Source organism: Vigna umbellata, chromosome 4 (assembly GCF_029865625.1).
Source record: "Vigna umbellata cultivar VRB3 chromosome 4, Vumbellata_1.0, whole genome shotgun sequence".
In the NCBI taxonomy this organism is placed as follows: domain Eukaryota; kingdom Viridiplantae; phylum Streptophyta; class Magnoliopsida; order Fabales; family Fabaceae; genus Vigna; species Vigna umbellata.
The window spans coordinates 11,509,952-11,525,738 of NC_142168.1; the positions used below are offsets into that span (position 1 = coordinate 11,509,952).

General features: G+C 32.1%; 2 protein-coding genes across 3 annotated transcripts; one reads left to right on the forward strand and one right to left on the reverse strand.

The window, feature by feature from the left end:
- The first annotated feature begins 1,514 nt into the window (after positions 1-1,514).
- LOC124841556 (agamous-like MADS-box protein FUL-L) lies at positions 1,515-8,863 on the forward strand. Its single transcript, XM_047317847.2, has 9 exons — positions 1,515-1,627; positions 1,770-1,972; positions 6,594-6,666; positions 7,417-7,481; positions 7,612-7,711; positions 7,852-7,893; positions 8,078-8,116; positions 8,219-8,355; positions 8,594-8,863. The coding sequence occupies exons 2-9, from the start codon at positions 1,788-1,790 to the stop codon at positions 8,691-8,693; spliced, it is 741 nt and encodes a 246-aa protein (XP_047173803.2). The 5' UTR covers positions 1,515-1,627; positions 1,770-1,787; the 3' UTR covers positions 8,694-8,863.
- A 1,135-nt stretch (positions 8,864-9,998) lies between these two features.
- Positions 9,999-15,197, reverse strand: LOC124841554 (Regulator of chromosome condensation (RCC1) family protein). 2 transcript variants are annotated; one of them, XM_047317844.2, is made up of 9 exons: positions 15,040-15,197; positions 14,394-14,657; positions 13,101-13,294; positions 12,976-13,023; positions 12,198-12,270; positions 11,805-11,976; positions 10,927-11,358; positions 10,663-10,854; positions 9,999-10,299 (listed from the first exon to the last, which is right to left on the reverse strand). In XM_047317844.2, the coding sequence occupies exons 2-9, from the start codon at positions 14,644-14,646 to the stop codon at positions 10,230-10,232; spliced, it is 1,434 nt and encodes a 477-aa protein (XP_047173800.2). In that variant the 5' UTR covers positions 14,647-14,657; positions 15,040-15,197; the 3' UTR covers positions 9,999-10,229. The 2 variants fall into 2 exon arrangements, with proteins under 2 accessions (XP_047173800.2, XP_047173801.2); XM_047317845.2 differs by having other exon boundaries at positions 14,394-14,653; positions 15,040-15,192.
- Positions 15,198-15,787: the final 590 nt, after the last annotated feature.

Here is a 15,787-nt window from a genome sequence, read left to right on the forward strand (position 1 = left end):
AGGAGGTAGAGAGCAAAAAATGCTCAGTGACATGATCATGGATCTGTAGTATATTCGAATAAGAAAAGACTTTCATTATAGGAGAGGTAGAGAATCATAGTCTTTTTGTTTGAAAAGAGATTGTTAAGATACAAAGAGAGTTTCACATATAATAAAACAAGAAATGAATATAAACTTATATGCATGTAACATATTTCTTTGATAATAGATTTTCTGAAATGGTGTGAAAAATAAATATATAAAGACTTAATCATAATAGATAATATTTTACCAGTGAATATCTAAAATTTTATCCTTCTAGGTCGATTTTGATAAAAATAAACCCGAATTGACATGATTGAACCCAGACCAAATATTGAATCGACCGAAGTTCTTACAAATTTATATCAGAATATGACAGCAGCATCCTTGTCCTCTTAAAAAGGTTATTTTCATCTCCTGAAAAACTTTATTCCCGGTAAAGTAGGATAAAACAATCAAGTACCTCATAATATTTTATTTCTACAAACAAATTTGTCCTTAAAGTTTCGCTATCTTCTTCATATAAGTATTAAATGCTCAAAGGTATCTAATTATTGTTTCATCGTGAACACCTAAATATACTAAACAATCATTATGATTTTGAAAAAAAAAAATCTAACTCATTGACTCCAACGGTTATTCAGGATGAATTTACAAGGGGATTGAGAAATTATCACTATTTTTTCTAATAAGATAACAAGTCTTATGATAGTAAAACTCCCTTCTATAATTACTCCAAATTCTTATTTTCTTAATTTTTTTTATATACTTCTTTTAACCCATTTTATTTTCTCTTAAAATTTGTCCTTTTATGGATTGATTTCCTGCATCTGTCTCATACAAGACACTGTTTTAAAATTTAAAAATTTAACATTTCTTTTCATAAGGTTTTTGAATTGCTCCCTTTATTAAGGCCATTCGGTTCATGAAAACAAACTATCTTTCTCATTCTCAGAGGAAGTAGAGGAAGTTCGAATTAAAAAGTTTAGTTTGAAAAATAAAAATTAGCTTGCCTTAATTAAATAAGTATTTAAAAAAGAAAAGAAAATGGTGTTAGTTAATTAATTAGAGTAGAGTAGACGAAGCTATGCCTTTTAATATTATTGTGTTGATTTGTTCAAGTAAGTAGTGAAAGAATGAAAAGAAGAAAAAAAAAAAGGTGTAGTAGAGAGTGAACACAACACAAGGAGAAGTGTGAAGGGAAGGAGGCGCCGTCAACCAATGAGAAGCGAAGGCTGAGTGCCACAAACAGAACACAGCAAACCCCATTCCGGTAGCTCCCTTATCCATGGGACCCACATCCTCGTACGGTCTGTCTCCCAACGTTAAAGCCCTGTCAACACGACACTTCACTCCTCTTCAATTCCATCTCGACAACGCATCGTACCTCAACCCTTCCTCCAATCAGAACTCGACAACGCATCGTACCTCACTTCCATTCCTTTCCCAATTTTATTCTATTCCCTCTCTTTTTTTTTCTCCTTCCTCCTTATTTTTCCCAATCACTTAATAAAATCAATGCCCATGCTCATGCTATTCTATTATTAGACATCCCTCCATTTCTTTTCTTCTTTCTCTTTCTCTTTCTCACCATCCGTTTCTTCAGGTGAAATACCACTCTCACTCTCTAACACACTCCTAGGGTTTCCTTCTTTATACAAACCAACTCAACTGTTTCTCTCTCTATATATACCCATTCTCTTCTGTTTCTCCTTTTTCAGCTAATAATTCTTACTGTTCTTTCGTAGAATTACCATACTACTCAGATGGGAAGGGGTAGGGTTCAGCTCAAACGGATCGAGAACAAAACAAGCCAGCAAGTCACCTTTTCCAAACGGAGAACGGGACTTCTCAAGAAAGCCAACGAAATCTCTGTGCTCTGTGATGCTCAAGTCGCTCTGATTATGTTCTCTACCAAAGGCAAGCTTTTTGAGTATTCCTCCGAACGCAGGTCCCTTCCTACACTCATTCATCACTTCTCACTTTCTTTTTTCTTCCTGTTCCTTTCCGATTTTACATCTCCTTTCTTTGTTCTTTTCCTTGTTCTCCATCCAACTTTTTTATTTTTCTTTCATCCTCGTTTCCCAAACATGTATCACAACTTCTAATTTTTCACGCGTCTTTTCTTTGTCTCCTTGTTCCATCTGATTTTGGTTGTTTATCTTTCTCTTTCTGTTTGACCTTATTTATAGTACACTGCTAAACAAGTTTCGACCAATACAATAGTTGTATTCATTCAACGCCAAGGTTTTCTTTTCTGTTTCGAATTTTAGTTTCAATCTGTCATATATTTCGCTATTTACACACTCACACACAAATATATATAAATGATGAACTCGTAATGGAAGTTTCTTTATTGCTTTCTTAAAGCATTCTTTAAATGTTTTTATAGAATATATGTAAAGCACTCATAGGCATACAAGAGTTTTATATGTCTGCGTCAGCGTGTGGATTCTTTGTTATTTATAGGTATATGTATGAATATGTGTATACTATAAATATCAAGTCAAATTATGTGATAAAACCTATACCTAAAAGTAATTAATATATCACCCTTGAGCTTTGTGTCACCTTGGAAGGGAGTGTCTGCCATACAAGATCCTAGTAACTTGTCTTCTTTGATCCACCGGGCAATGAGAAGTCACGACACAGTGCATGTTAGTTTATATTTGTGGTAACCTTAACGGAGTTTGGTTCAAAAGTACCACCGAGAAACAATTTTTGTAGATGCAGTGTCTAACAAAAACGATGAAGTAAAAGTATACGAAAACACAGTTTGAATGTATTGAAAAGTGTGCAAACCATAGTCTGAACAAATCTCTAATAAGCAGTGACTATTTATGATCCAACAGCTGACGCTTTAACCAGTTACTGTTTATAATCCAATAGGTGACGCAAATGGTATCTTTTGTTTTAGGATTTGGCAAAAGTAGTTACATACTAACTGAAAAAGCTTCTGAAGACTGGACTTCTGGTTTCGTTATAAAAGGCAAAAGCATAACCAAACCAGAAGCTTTTCTGTTTTGACAAAACTACACTCAATGTTTTAAAAACACAAATATAGTTTTACCAAACCATTTAATACAAATAATTAATACTTCATCCATTCCTACATTCTTTTAACTAATTCATATCCTTTAAAAAATTAGTGAAATTATTTGGAAATAATAATTTATAAAGTATTTGTATTTTCAAATCAGAGAGAGAGAAGTTTTTTCTTTTACCAATGAAGAGTACTTTAGAAAGAAGAAATAATCAATCTATTGTTCTATTATTACTAAGGAGTTTATATAAAAGTAAATGATTTTCGGAAAGCATGTTATAAATAAGAAAAAAAATACCATTTTTACATTACAGTCTTATATTGATATAATTTGTAAATAAAAATAGGTTCGACGGAATGAAATAAAATGTGTCTGTCAGATTGTGATGAATCACCATTAGAATCTCTTGTTTGTATAGGAAGAACACGTTTCAAAACAACTGATCATATATGCATAAATATTGTGATATGATTGAATAAATTTTTATTTCCCATAAGCTATGGATGCGTTCATGAATACTTTTAAAGTTGTAAAATCTGTTTCTGTTGTATGTTATAGATATGATGAACTAGGGTTTAGGGTCATCATGATGGTGGTGGAAAATATAATTTGATATGTATAAACAATATGACAAAGAAGTTATGGAAATACAGAAAAATAGTCGAGGATATATACATATGCATACATTGCTGTAGTTATGTTTGGAAGATATATAGTGAGAAGAGAGATGCAATGAATGCTACACCGATATAGTTCAATAATTACTCTGTAGGGAATTTAAAGTCTTAGGTTCTTTTTTTCTATAGGTAAGACATATAAAACTATGCTATTTATTTCATCCTTTGAATACAATGCAACAAAAACAGAAAACAACAGATTGCTGTACCCTACCTCTCTAATCCCGAAAAGAAAACATTGATGAAAATGGTTATGCAAGCTTTTGTGGTTGTATAATATATTGCATTACTGTAAATGCATATATTAGATTAATCTAAAGTAATACAATTTGCACAAATTGTCTTAAATGCGCTTATTTTAATTATTGGAGGTAGGACATTCTAATAAAGGTTTATTGCGTTATCTCTTCCATGTCTAATCATTTCGACTTTCTATAAATACACTAAAATATTTTCCCGAACAGTTTACTATTTTCTCATTATTAAATACAACCTACTATGCACTAGATATTTCCACAGTAAAAAGATGAAAAATATCTCTGTATGTATTGCTTCTGTGGTGTATATATATGAGTTGTTTATTCGTGATTCATTTGGAATTTTTCTCATTAAATTTCTTATGTTTGCTAAATCATACAAGCTCGACTTTACATATAGATGTAAATATGTTAAACTTAGGCTTTGTGATTTTCACCATAGAGAGGAGAGATTAAATTATTTTTATGAGTAAAGTTACTTATTAATATTTTCTTTTTCATTTTCTTTTAATCTAATAGAAGGTAAGTATATTTGACTGTCAGATTAGAAGAAATCATATTTTAATCTTTAACCCTAGTCGGTTTTAGTAATTTATGAATAATTATTATATGATAGTTTTATTTATAATATATTTAAAATTAAAAAAAAATTAAATAGTTGATGAGAATAGTTGTTGTTACACCTCTTTAAGATTTTATCTTGAAACACTCCATGTCTTCCCCTTACTTGGGAGTAAGCACTGGAATCCACATCTTGCTAGGATTAGAATCAATCGTGTTTGTTTCCTTAAGAAACTTCAAACCGTAGTTTAATGGCTATGGCCAACACGACAGTAGATTTGGAATTTGAGAGTACTAAAAAAACCTTGATTATGTAATTGACCTGTCGTACACACACAATATATCAACATTGTTGTCTGTAGATATGACAATGTTGTTCCAAAAATACATGACAAAGCAAGTGGTGTTGAAAGAATTCAAACCAAACACAAATTTAAGCAGCATATACAAAATAAGGAGTGCCCTTGACAATGAATATATGTAAATCATTGATTCTGTAATCCACCATCTAAAGAGGTAATAACTGAAGACCATTGATAAATATAAGGATTAGTTTTTATTTCTAGTTTTAGCATTAATTAGTTTTTATAATAGAATTACATATAACTATCTCAATTAGGGATTAGTTTGTTTTGTGTAGAAATATCTAAGTTTAATTTAAAAAAAAATTGCAATGAAGCTAATGTTTAGGATCTTTAGAGGTTGGTAGCTACAGCGAATAGACCGAACTATAAACAGGACTAGTTGGTGAACATGAAACAATATATGCTATGCATATGCATTGTTTTCCGTGCAGTCTGACAATCAGAAGTTCTCTATAGGTGGAAACTCAAATTAAAGTTTAGCAAATACTATGAGAATCTTCGTGTGCTCATAGGTCAATGTCACCCTTTTATGTCTGAAAATGTGCTAAATGCTACTCACTTTGTGTTATTTTGTCTACTCTTTAAGATTTTCTTTTATATACATATTAAGAAAAATAATAAATTACTTATTGAGTGAATTCTTTTTACTAGAATGTTCTTACACTTTTCTTTGTTTCATTCTTTCTAATTCTACATTTAATCTTTAGAATAAGTACATTGAGCATTACATATTTTTGTGAATAATCCTAAGGATTGTTTTCTACCTAACTGATTTGCAGTTTATAAATACACCAATCATTGTTCAACAATATTTATTCTCACCTTATTAGGCTGTGACTAGCAATAAAAGAACTTAAATTAGTAAGAGTATTTATTATGGGTAATACTAGAATAAAAATGTAATTATGCTGTAAATCTATTTAAGTTAGATAAAGAATGTTATCAATACATGTTCTTTTATAAATTTCTATAATTTCTTGTGTATCGATCTATTACATATATATATATATATATCTTATGGCACTTTATTTTATCGTTTTTTTCCATTTTTGTTTTAACAAATCAATAAAATTTCTATATAAACAAAATCTTTAACATCAATACTCGTGGTTTTATCTGTCTCCTTTCAATGTGTATGAGCTAAAATTTATGAGAAAAAATGTGTTTATGTCCAAACCAGCTTGTAGTTGTCTCCCAGTTGAGGCCCAATTAGCTAAACTATGCAATCAGTTCCAACATTCACATGGGAATTTCCAACCTTTATAATTAACAAATTGGTTGCCTTTATTTGTGTAAGTGAATAGAAGATAGAGGAAAAATAAATGAATTAAAAATGAAAAAACTATACAAATTTAAAAGATCAAATTAAACATAAAACTTAAACAAGTAGGAGTCATAAGGCGGTTTAGTTTAAGAAATATAAAGTGAGTTTAGTGAGTTTGGAAAAGAGGATGAAATAGATTGTGCAAAAATATTTGGTTATTGGAAAAAAAAAATCAAAACATAGATTGATTAACTATTTTTCTGAATTGCATTCCAACTTGACGTGTTGAATGTGTATAATTTCTGAAATATTTAGAGTATTTCAAACCAAAAAAATTATTACCTTTTTTGTATTTTTTTATAGTTTTTTTTTGTATTTTTTATTTATTTTGACTCATGTAACAGCATGGAAGATGTCTTGGAACGTTACGAGAGATATACTCATACAGCACTCACTGGAACCAACAATGACTCGCAGGTTCTTCATCATCTTCCATATATATATATATATATATATATATATATATATATATATATATATATGATTTCTATCTATACGGAATATATTATATGATAACTATGAGAAAAAAAAGTTATTAAGTCTTGTTTTTAATTATTGCATGGGAATTAATTGTTAAATGAGTTTTTTTTTCTTAAGTTTACTTTTTTGTCTTATAATAAAATATATGTTTCAACACTTTACAAAAAAATTTCACTCTAATGCCAATTTTGATAAGGGGAGTGGTTAACTTTATTTTATAAATAATACGGTTGATATCAGATATTACAAATTAAAGTATTATTTTTTATTATTTTCTTTATTTAAAAAGAATAATATATTAAACAACTTTGCTCATATAAATAATATTTATATAAGCAATGCCCTATAATTTCTTTCGACAGATAATTGCTCATAAATGTTTTTAGAAGTTAAAAACACTGATTAGGAATACTACTTTTACAATGAGAACTGACACAAATCTTCTTACTATAACAAAGTTGTCTTGAAAGAAAGAAAGAAAAAGTTGGCCATGCATTGGAAACATCTCAGTACTAAAAACTAACGTAGTAGTTAATGATAATTGACATTATCTGATAAAAAAACACAAGAAAATCTCTTTCACTTGTGTTTAATATGCTTTTTATACACAATGCATGATAGTGAATATGACTATCTTCTTTTCGACGTAAGTCACATCAGTAGTAACCGAAGATCATTTTATTGTAGGGCAATTGGTCTTTCGAATATATCAAGCTCACTGCAAAAGTTGAAGTCTTGGAGAGGAACGTAAGGTACGTTTGAAAGTAATTTACATTACAAAGATCATTAAATAAAAAAACTAGACCTATAATATCGTATAACTTTCATAAATGTCACTTATGTGGAAAGAATGATATATAGTTTATATAATCTTGAATATAGGAATTTCTTGGGAAATGGGCTGGATCCCTTGAGTTTGAAAGAGCTTCAGAGTTTGGAGCAGCAGCTTGACACATCTCTGAAGCGCATCCGAACAAGAAAGGTGAATACTGCTTCTTCTTGATTTACAATATACACGAAAAGATAGAAGCAACAAAAAGAGAAAAATTTAAGTAAATGTGGCTTTCTTTTTCTTTTTCTTTTATATGTTCTTCATCTGACAGATCAATTTGAATTTTGCAGAATCAAGTTATGAATCAATCTATCTCAGAGCTGCATAAAAGGGTAAGATGTCTGTTGTGAATTGATGGTGACATCGAATGTTGTCTGGATTTCATGCATGGCTTGTGAAGTAATCTGTAGCTAGGATCATTGAATATATATTTAAGAAGAATTCTTTGCTTATACATAAAAACATGTGGAATTTGTAAAGATAAATATTTGTTTTGTTGTGAATATGACATGACAGGCAAGAACATTACAAGAGCAAAACAGCAAGCTAGCAAAGGTAGAAGTATTAACATTTCAATCTAAATCTTCTATATATATATATTCAATGAAGGCTAAAGGATAAAGAAAAAGTTTTCATTTTAATGGAATTTATGAACAGATGAAAGAGAAAGGGAAGACATTGACTGAACTTCCACATAGTGTACCAGAAACTCTTGGCCAAAATTCAACCAATCTCAACTTAGCTTCTCCACAGCTATTACCACCACAAAGACTTGTTCCTTCTTTAACTCTCAGGTATCAATCTTATTTCTCTATGTTGAGTGAATTTGATTTATAAGTACTTATCAAAGAGGAAAATAACTATAGCTCTATGAGAAATATTTAACATCTCTTATTTTTTTCTCTCAATATACAGACCATAAGCTAGTTTAATGATATCTTATGGTCCTAATGTCAATAAAAGATTGCTAAAAAAAAGTAATGCATAGTTATATTAGCTAAGTTGATTGATTGAAGTGTGAAAATGGTGCAGTGGGCCATTGCAAGGAAGAGCAACGATGGAGGAAATGGGTGAAGCTCAAACAGTGCCAACTGGCAACTCACTCATCCCACCATGGATGCTGCATATCTGACATCATTACGTGACATGTCAGATGATTAATGTGTAACGCTCAATTATATATATTATGTATCTATATCTATATATCTTAGAATAGCTGATTTAAATATGCCGAGCTTAATAACGGCTCAAACTTATTGCATGGTTCATTCTGAGATTAATGATATGAAGCAGTTATTTTCCCAGAAAGTGCGTATCTTTGTTTTATTTCTAGCGGGTTTAAGGCTTCAATATTAAACCCAGTTTGGATAAAGATGACTGAAAAGATTGAAAAAAAGAGTTATACTCTCTGCATCATGTAGTCGCTATTTCTATTTTGAAATTCAGATGCAGGGATGAAGTAGGTTTTCACTTAAATAAGCTTATCATGCTCGAAGCCGCAGGATTTTATTCCTATTGATTTTTCTTTCATGTGACAATATAAAATCCAAAAAATATCATAATGAGATTAAAATATTAATGAAAAAAAAAATAAAAAAGCGATTGGGAGCACAAAATGTCCAAAACAAATAATTCCGCCTATTGAAAATCTAATTTATCATGTTAAATTGTTATTTTCTTCAGTAATATAAGATTTACCATTCTCTTTCTTAAATTATATAGTATTGAACTATTAAATTAAATTGGTTGATACATAGTCAACTTCATATAAAAATTATGAAATATTTCGTTTTTAATTAATAAGAGAAAAAATTATAATATTCATACGAATACTTTAATTCTGCAATTTTATTTGAGTTCGTTAACGATTGAGACAATTAAATATTATTTTTTTAAATCTATTATTAATTGAAATAATTCAACGTGAATTTAATCTTAGTAATTATCAAGTGTGTTTATTAAAAAAGAAACATTTAATATTAATATGTTATTAACTTTTAAAGAGAGCTCTTTTTCATTTACTTTTTTTACTTTGTAAATTTAAAATCATTAATAATTTTTTAAGGTTTATCATACGCTAACATTGATTTTTTCCTTTAACAAACACTTAAAATTTCTAAAATTCAAACATATATTCAATTAGAATTCAAATAAAACTAACTGAATCACAATTATCATAAAAACTGTAACTTTTCTTTATTTTCCTAAAAATAAAATATCCAGGCAGAAATTATTGGTAAAAAAATAGGTAAATCCAGCCAGAAAGTCGTTAATGTCTTGAGGGTGGAGGAAGTTGCAGCAGGAACTTGATTACAGATAGCTTAAAGTTGGTAACGGCAGAGTGCTCTAAAACGCAGGGAACATTGTTTTTTTTGGGATTAGGAGAGATACAAAGTAGGAAGTCATCTACTGTAGCTACGCATAGCATAAAAGTAGCTGATCAACATTAATAGAGTCTCATTTAGATAAAGAGTTCAATCAGATAGATGGCTGAGAAATTTCTTGCACCGAGTTAATGATCCATCGATTCGATACGAACAAATTCATTGTCTCGTAAGATCTTTCTTGTCAATTGCATGATTGCTTTTGTCCAAATAATGACGTTGGTCTAATTATGAATACATATATCGTACAACTTAATATGCACAAGTAATTACTAATACTAACTTTATATGCTAAGTCTGAGACTGTTCTTCTCATCCTTTTGTTCGAGAGCTCCGCCAGCAAGCATATACTCTCTGCCATTAAGTTGTTGCCACAACATTAGCATTTCATTCATTGAGAAAATAACAAAGCTAAAATAGGAAAGAAAAGTGAAAGGGAGAGCAACTGTATCATAATAGTGCATAAAATAAAAAACAACGACAAAAGGCAATTGTGCCAGAATTTTCTTTCAGAAACACTTAACATGAAGCCCCAACTCAGCTCAAGAATGAATCCAGTTTTACCATCAAATATTATACTCTTCTACCATCACCAACAATTGTTTTTCCTTTCAAGGATTAATTAATTGTTGACTAATAATGTTTGCCACATCCCGTAACTTAATGATAGTCTAATTAAGCAGCAGTTTATATAAAAATCATAAACACCACACGTACCTGAGTCTTCCACAAAGGCGTGCCAAAGCATCTGATCCAGTTCTATATGCAATATCCTCAACCTTAGCAGCATTGGCTAAAGTCATGCTATCTGCAAGTACAAACTCACATAACTCCTTTAACGAACAAGCATCAGTCAACACAGCTGAATGGCCACCACCAGCAGCAAGTTTCCGAACCTCCCCAACACACCTGTGATTTAGAAACTTCAATATAAAAGCCTGTGTGGTCATGAAAAAGTTTCTTTAAGTAACAAATACATACCAGTCAACTGGTGATGGATACCAAGCATATGTACATTTCTCATTGGCTGCCTGGCCATAATTATTGTAACCCCATCCATGAATTCGACCATCACTCATAGAGATAAGTGTGTGGGAATGTCCACAAGCAACAAGTTGAACACCTTTAGGAACAACTAAAACTGGAATGTTTCGGAAAAATGTCTGCGAGTCATTAGCAACACACGAGAATAATCCAGTTTGGGGGCCAAGTCCTAGCTGCCCAGACTGACCGCCCCCCCAGGCATAAAGTGCTCCTCCCTGAGTTACAGCACACGTGTGTACACCACCACACGCCACATCCTTTATGAAAACATCCTCAAGTGTAACCACTCTCCTTGGAATTAACTCTTTATCCCCATACTGGAGTGAAGAATGCCCAAGCTGGCCCATATTTCCAAGCCCCCATGTGTAACTGCAAGCTCCAAGGACAAATATAACAAGTGAGGAAGTATTATAACAAGTAAGCCAATTTAATAAATAGTTACTGGTGATACTGCTTATGCATCCCCAATAATACTATTTAAGCAGAACAAGATCCATCCCCAACAACCTACAGAAAACCTTGCAAATAAAATAATAAACCTCGCCACAGATATTTTTCAAACAGAACCTACTTAAACCAAGGACACTCAGAATATAATAGAACAGGGTTACACGGTTGGTTCCAGTTATGTATAACTACAGTCGACTTTTGCTTATAGCCGAGCCAAAGGAACAGAAACTTGCATAATAGATGCAGCATTTCCATTGTATCTTGTCTCCCGAAGTGAGATTCCCTAACGTGTCATGCGGAAAACCACAATTCTCATGCTTAAATTTATAACTATCTCCATTTAGTAAGTCCTTCAAATCACTTACACCTCGCCCTTATCAGAAATGGCTGCTGTGTGGTACTCCCCGCATGACACTCTGGCAATCTTCACAAGCTCAGGGGATTCATCAAGAAATTTAGCATAAGAACTTAAAATACGAGCACCCTGTAGTCCTTCACAAGTAACACCACGGCCAAGTTGACCATATTCATTGTAGCCTGATTTATAAAAACAGTGAGAAAACCCTGATTAGTAGGTGGCAAGAAACCCAGTTTGCAAGTGCTCATGTTTACTTTCCTACATTCAATGCTGTCTAAACTTATATGCCTCCGTCCATGTCAATCAATAAAGGTAGTCATCGACATAAATTTACAAGTCATATATAAACAATATAATTTTAGAAAGAAAACTGTAAATAAAGAATGAATAACTGAGTTACCCCAAGCTTGTAGTACGCCTTCTTCAGACAAAGCAACAACATGGACAGCTCCACAAGACACTTCACGGATAATCTGCAAGTGTGATGATATAAATGATGGGAAGATAGGAAGGTAAGAGGACATACAGCAAAACATAATAAAAAATTCCTATTACATAATTTAAAAATTGTATCCCCCCATAAAAAAAAAAAGAAACTACACAGTTTCTTTACATTTTATAAAAATTAAATTAAATTCCAGAAGAAAGGATTCACTCATACATCATGAAAGAAATTAAGCAAAAGGAAATGTTATGAAATAATTACATTCGCAGAAGCAATTACATCAACAAAAGGAACAGATTTTATTCATAGTGAAAAAAAAAAAGACACTGAGAATGAGTATAGAAATAAGAAATAAATTATACAATAGACATTGTTTAGAAAGGAAAACCTAAAATCATAGTTAGGCATGGCAATAAAGCATGAGTAACAAATATGCAACAGAAAATGTATATCCAATCAACGGTCAGATATGATGGCTGGCTGACTCTTAGGAAAAAAAGGCAAATGAGAAAATGGAGCTTGCAAATGTCCGTTATAAGTACTCTTTTCCATTGTCATTTTCACTCCTCTCTACCTTGCATGGACAAATAGAAGTAGGTACTCAGGTAAATTTACCTCTAAATAAGGAAAGTAACAAAAATAAAAGAGAAAATCAAATAAATAACATTATTCTTTAAGCAATGATGAATATGCACGCAAATAAGCCAGTGTGTGTTCAAACATATATACTTACTGTATTAGGTTGGAAGGCTCCCCAAAATAACCTTGGAAGATTTGATCCCTGGAATACAAACAGTGTGTTGAAGAAGAAAATGATAGATTCAGACAACATTGTATTCATCCTTTAAGAGGTATTACCTGATTTTGTCCCCACACCCAGAGCCTTCTTGTGGAGATGGTACCGTCATTTTCTCGAGGTTCAGCAATGCAAGCAGAACAATGTGCTCCACAGGATACAGATTTTACAAACTCTGACTCTAATTGCTTTACTTTTTTTGGATGTTTCCTTCGCGCCTCAGTTCCATCACCCAATTGACCAAAGTCATTAGCGCCTAGCATATACGTGCACGAGTCTTAGACACTAGATACTTTTATGTTTCCTCTAATTATATGTAATATGAACCATTAAAAATAACAGACAAACAAGTAGAATTGTATAATAAAGGGGGAAAAATAATCTACAGTAAATAAATTGGTATGCATGGTGTCCCTATTGTAAATTCTTAATAAATTATCAAATGGAAGTAATTCCAATTATAACGAGGAAAGAACTGTACAGGAAAAATTGTCTCTTCTGACAGACCACATCCTATATTTGAAGTGCAATGAGAAATCCTTTAAGATGTTTTTGTCTTAGAATACGGAAGTCAGTTCCTGCAAGCACTATTCAAAGAGAACATGTCTCCCTCCCAAAAGTAGACCTACACTTTCTGTCCCTCTATTTTTCAAATCCAACAACCAACCCCTGGCTTGAGTTTTCACATAACAAAAAACCTCAAGGGTAACTGTGCACACGCAAGAAACGATATCAAAATAATTTGTATGGTCGCTACTAAATGGAATAACTTGACTGCTTAACAAAGTACATGTCTGTTGCCAACCAATGCTATTATATATATAACATAAAGGAGATATGCCTAGGGCCTCTGAACATAGGAACGAAATAGATTGGAGGCTTAAATTTGGGAAGGGAAGTCCCATGAACAAGCTCACTGTTACTAATTTGGTATGGCCCTTTTCCTTTCCTGCCTGAGCTCCCTGGTGGGAATCAATTACAAATCACTCTAACGGTGGATCCAAAATGCAGATTCTCTCCATCCAAAATCTCAACCATTCATTATATTCTATTTCCTCTCGTAACAAATTTGAAGGTTTAGATGTTTACTGCACGATGGCTGGAGGGAAGGGAGCCGGAGAAGATCCAAATTCTGGATCCACCATTATGCCCTAGCAAAGTCTACGACGGAGGGAAGGTACAAATAATTGACTACAAATTTATTAATTTGATATCCCTTTGAATGCCTAAATAACACAAGCACAGAACAATCATGGGAATAAACCAGTCCCAACACTTCAAAACACAGACGGTACTTGAACGAACGCAATAATGAACAATGAGTAAAACACAGAAGAGAATTAGAAAGTCCTAACCCCAAGTGAAGAGTGAGCCATCGGAAGCAATTGCCGCCGTGTGCTCCCGGCCACAGGCAACGTCCAACCATCGTGCATTGGTGCCAGCCGGACATCCAAACAGCTCAGGAGGCAGCTGCTTCGGAATCCTCAGCTGGTCCTCCTTCCCCTTTCTACCCGTCTGCCCTGATTGATTGTATCCCCACACATAAATGGCACTCTTCCTTGGAACACTCACGGGTCGAGTTGTCCCGAAAATCGAATCAATATCCATACTCTGTCTACCTTAACCAGCAAAAACCAACAAGCTCAATTGTAGATTGCAACAAATAATAACATAAACAAACAACAGCTAAGAAAAATAAAAGTTCAACGCCCCGCACCCCAAATCTAAAATCTTAACGATTAAATCAAAGCAACGAAAAATGAAAATCAAATTGAACCCGCTTTCCGTATCATTCTGGTTTCAAAAAAGTTGAAAACAAGAAATTAGCAGCCAATCGAGGTATTTCCTTATGAAATCAGATAATTATGGCAAAAGTACAAAACTAGATAAGCGATTAAAAAGGAAAAAAGCGGGAATTTAGGGAAATGGAGTGTGAAGGAGAAGGGAGAGGATAGGGTTGGAAATCCAATGCAATGGGAGAGAGAAGCGTAGGATAGATACCTGAAAAAGAGTGAAAAAATGAGAAGGAAAAGGAAAAGGAAAGAATGAAGAATGGTTAGTCAATGGAAACGAAGAAGCGTAGAAGAGTCAATCTTAGAAGCAGTGGCGGGTATCAAACGCTTTTCTGGTTCTTCACCACCCTCACATTCACTATATTCAATTTTCTATATTACAATTACAATATATATATTTCAATGTATAGATATTAAAATAATATTATTTTTATTTAATTCAAACACAAGATATTCGTTCCCATCGAATCACGTGCACGAAAGATTCGACTTACGAAAAAGTTATTTTGTAATATAATATTTAGCTTGCTTACAAAGGCAAGATTTCCTCCATAGATGAAATTAATAATGCTTGACCTGTTAGGTTTCTGATAATTTAATAATGTTGATTAATGATTTTGTTAAAGAAAGATGCTTAAATTAAAAAAGAAAACATATGAAAATTTTATTTATAGAAAAGTTGTTTAAATCCAAAAACGATAAAGAATCTGAAGAATAAAAGAAAAAAATAATACACATCTGTTCTTGATTTTTTACTTTATTTTCTCATCCATTTTATCACCATTAAATACATAGTTAGGTTTTCTGGTAAGCACCTACACTCACGTGAATATAGGTTTTCTTCTCATCCTCTTCTTTCTACTTTATTGTTAAAGTCAACGACCGTGTATAATTTGAGAATGTAAGGATAAGAATGATGTTTAAGGTTTACTAATTTCATTTATACCAAATAAAAG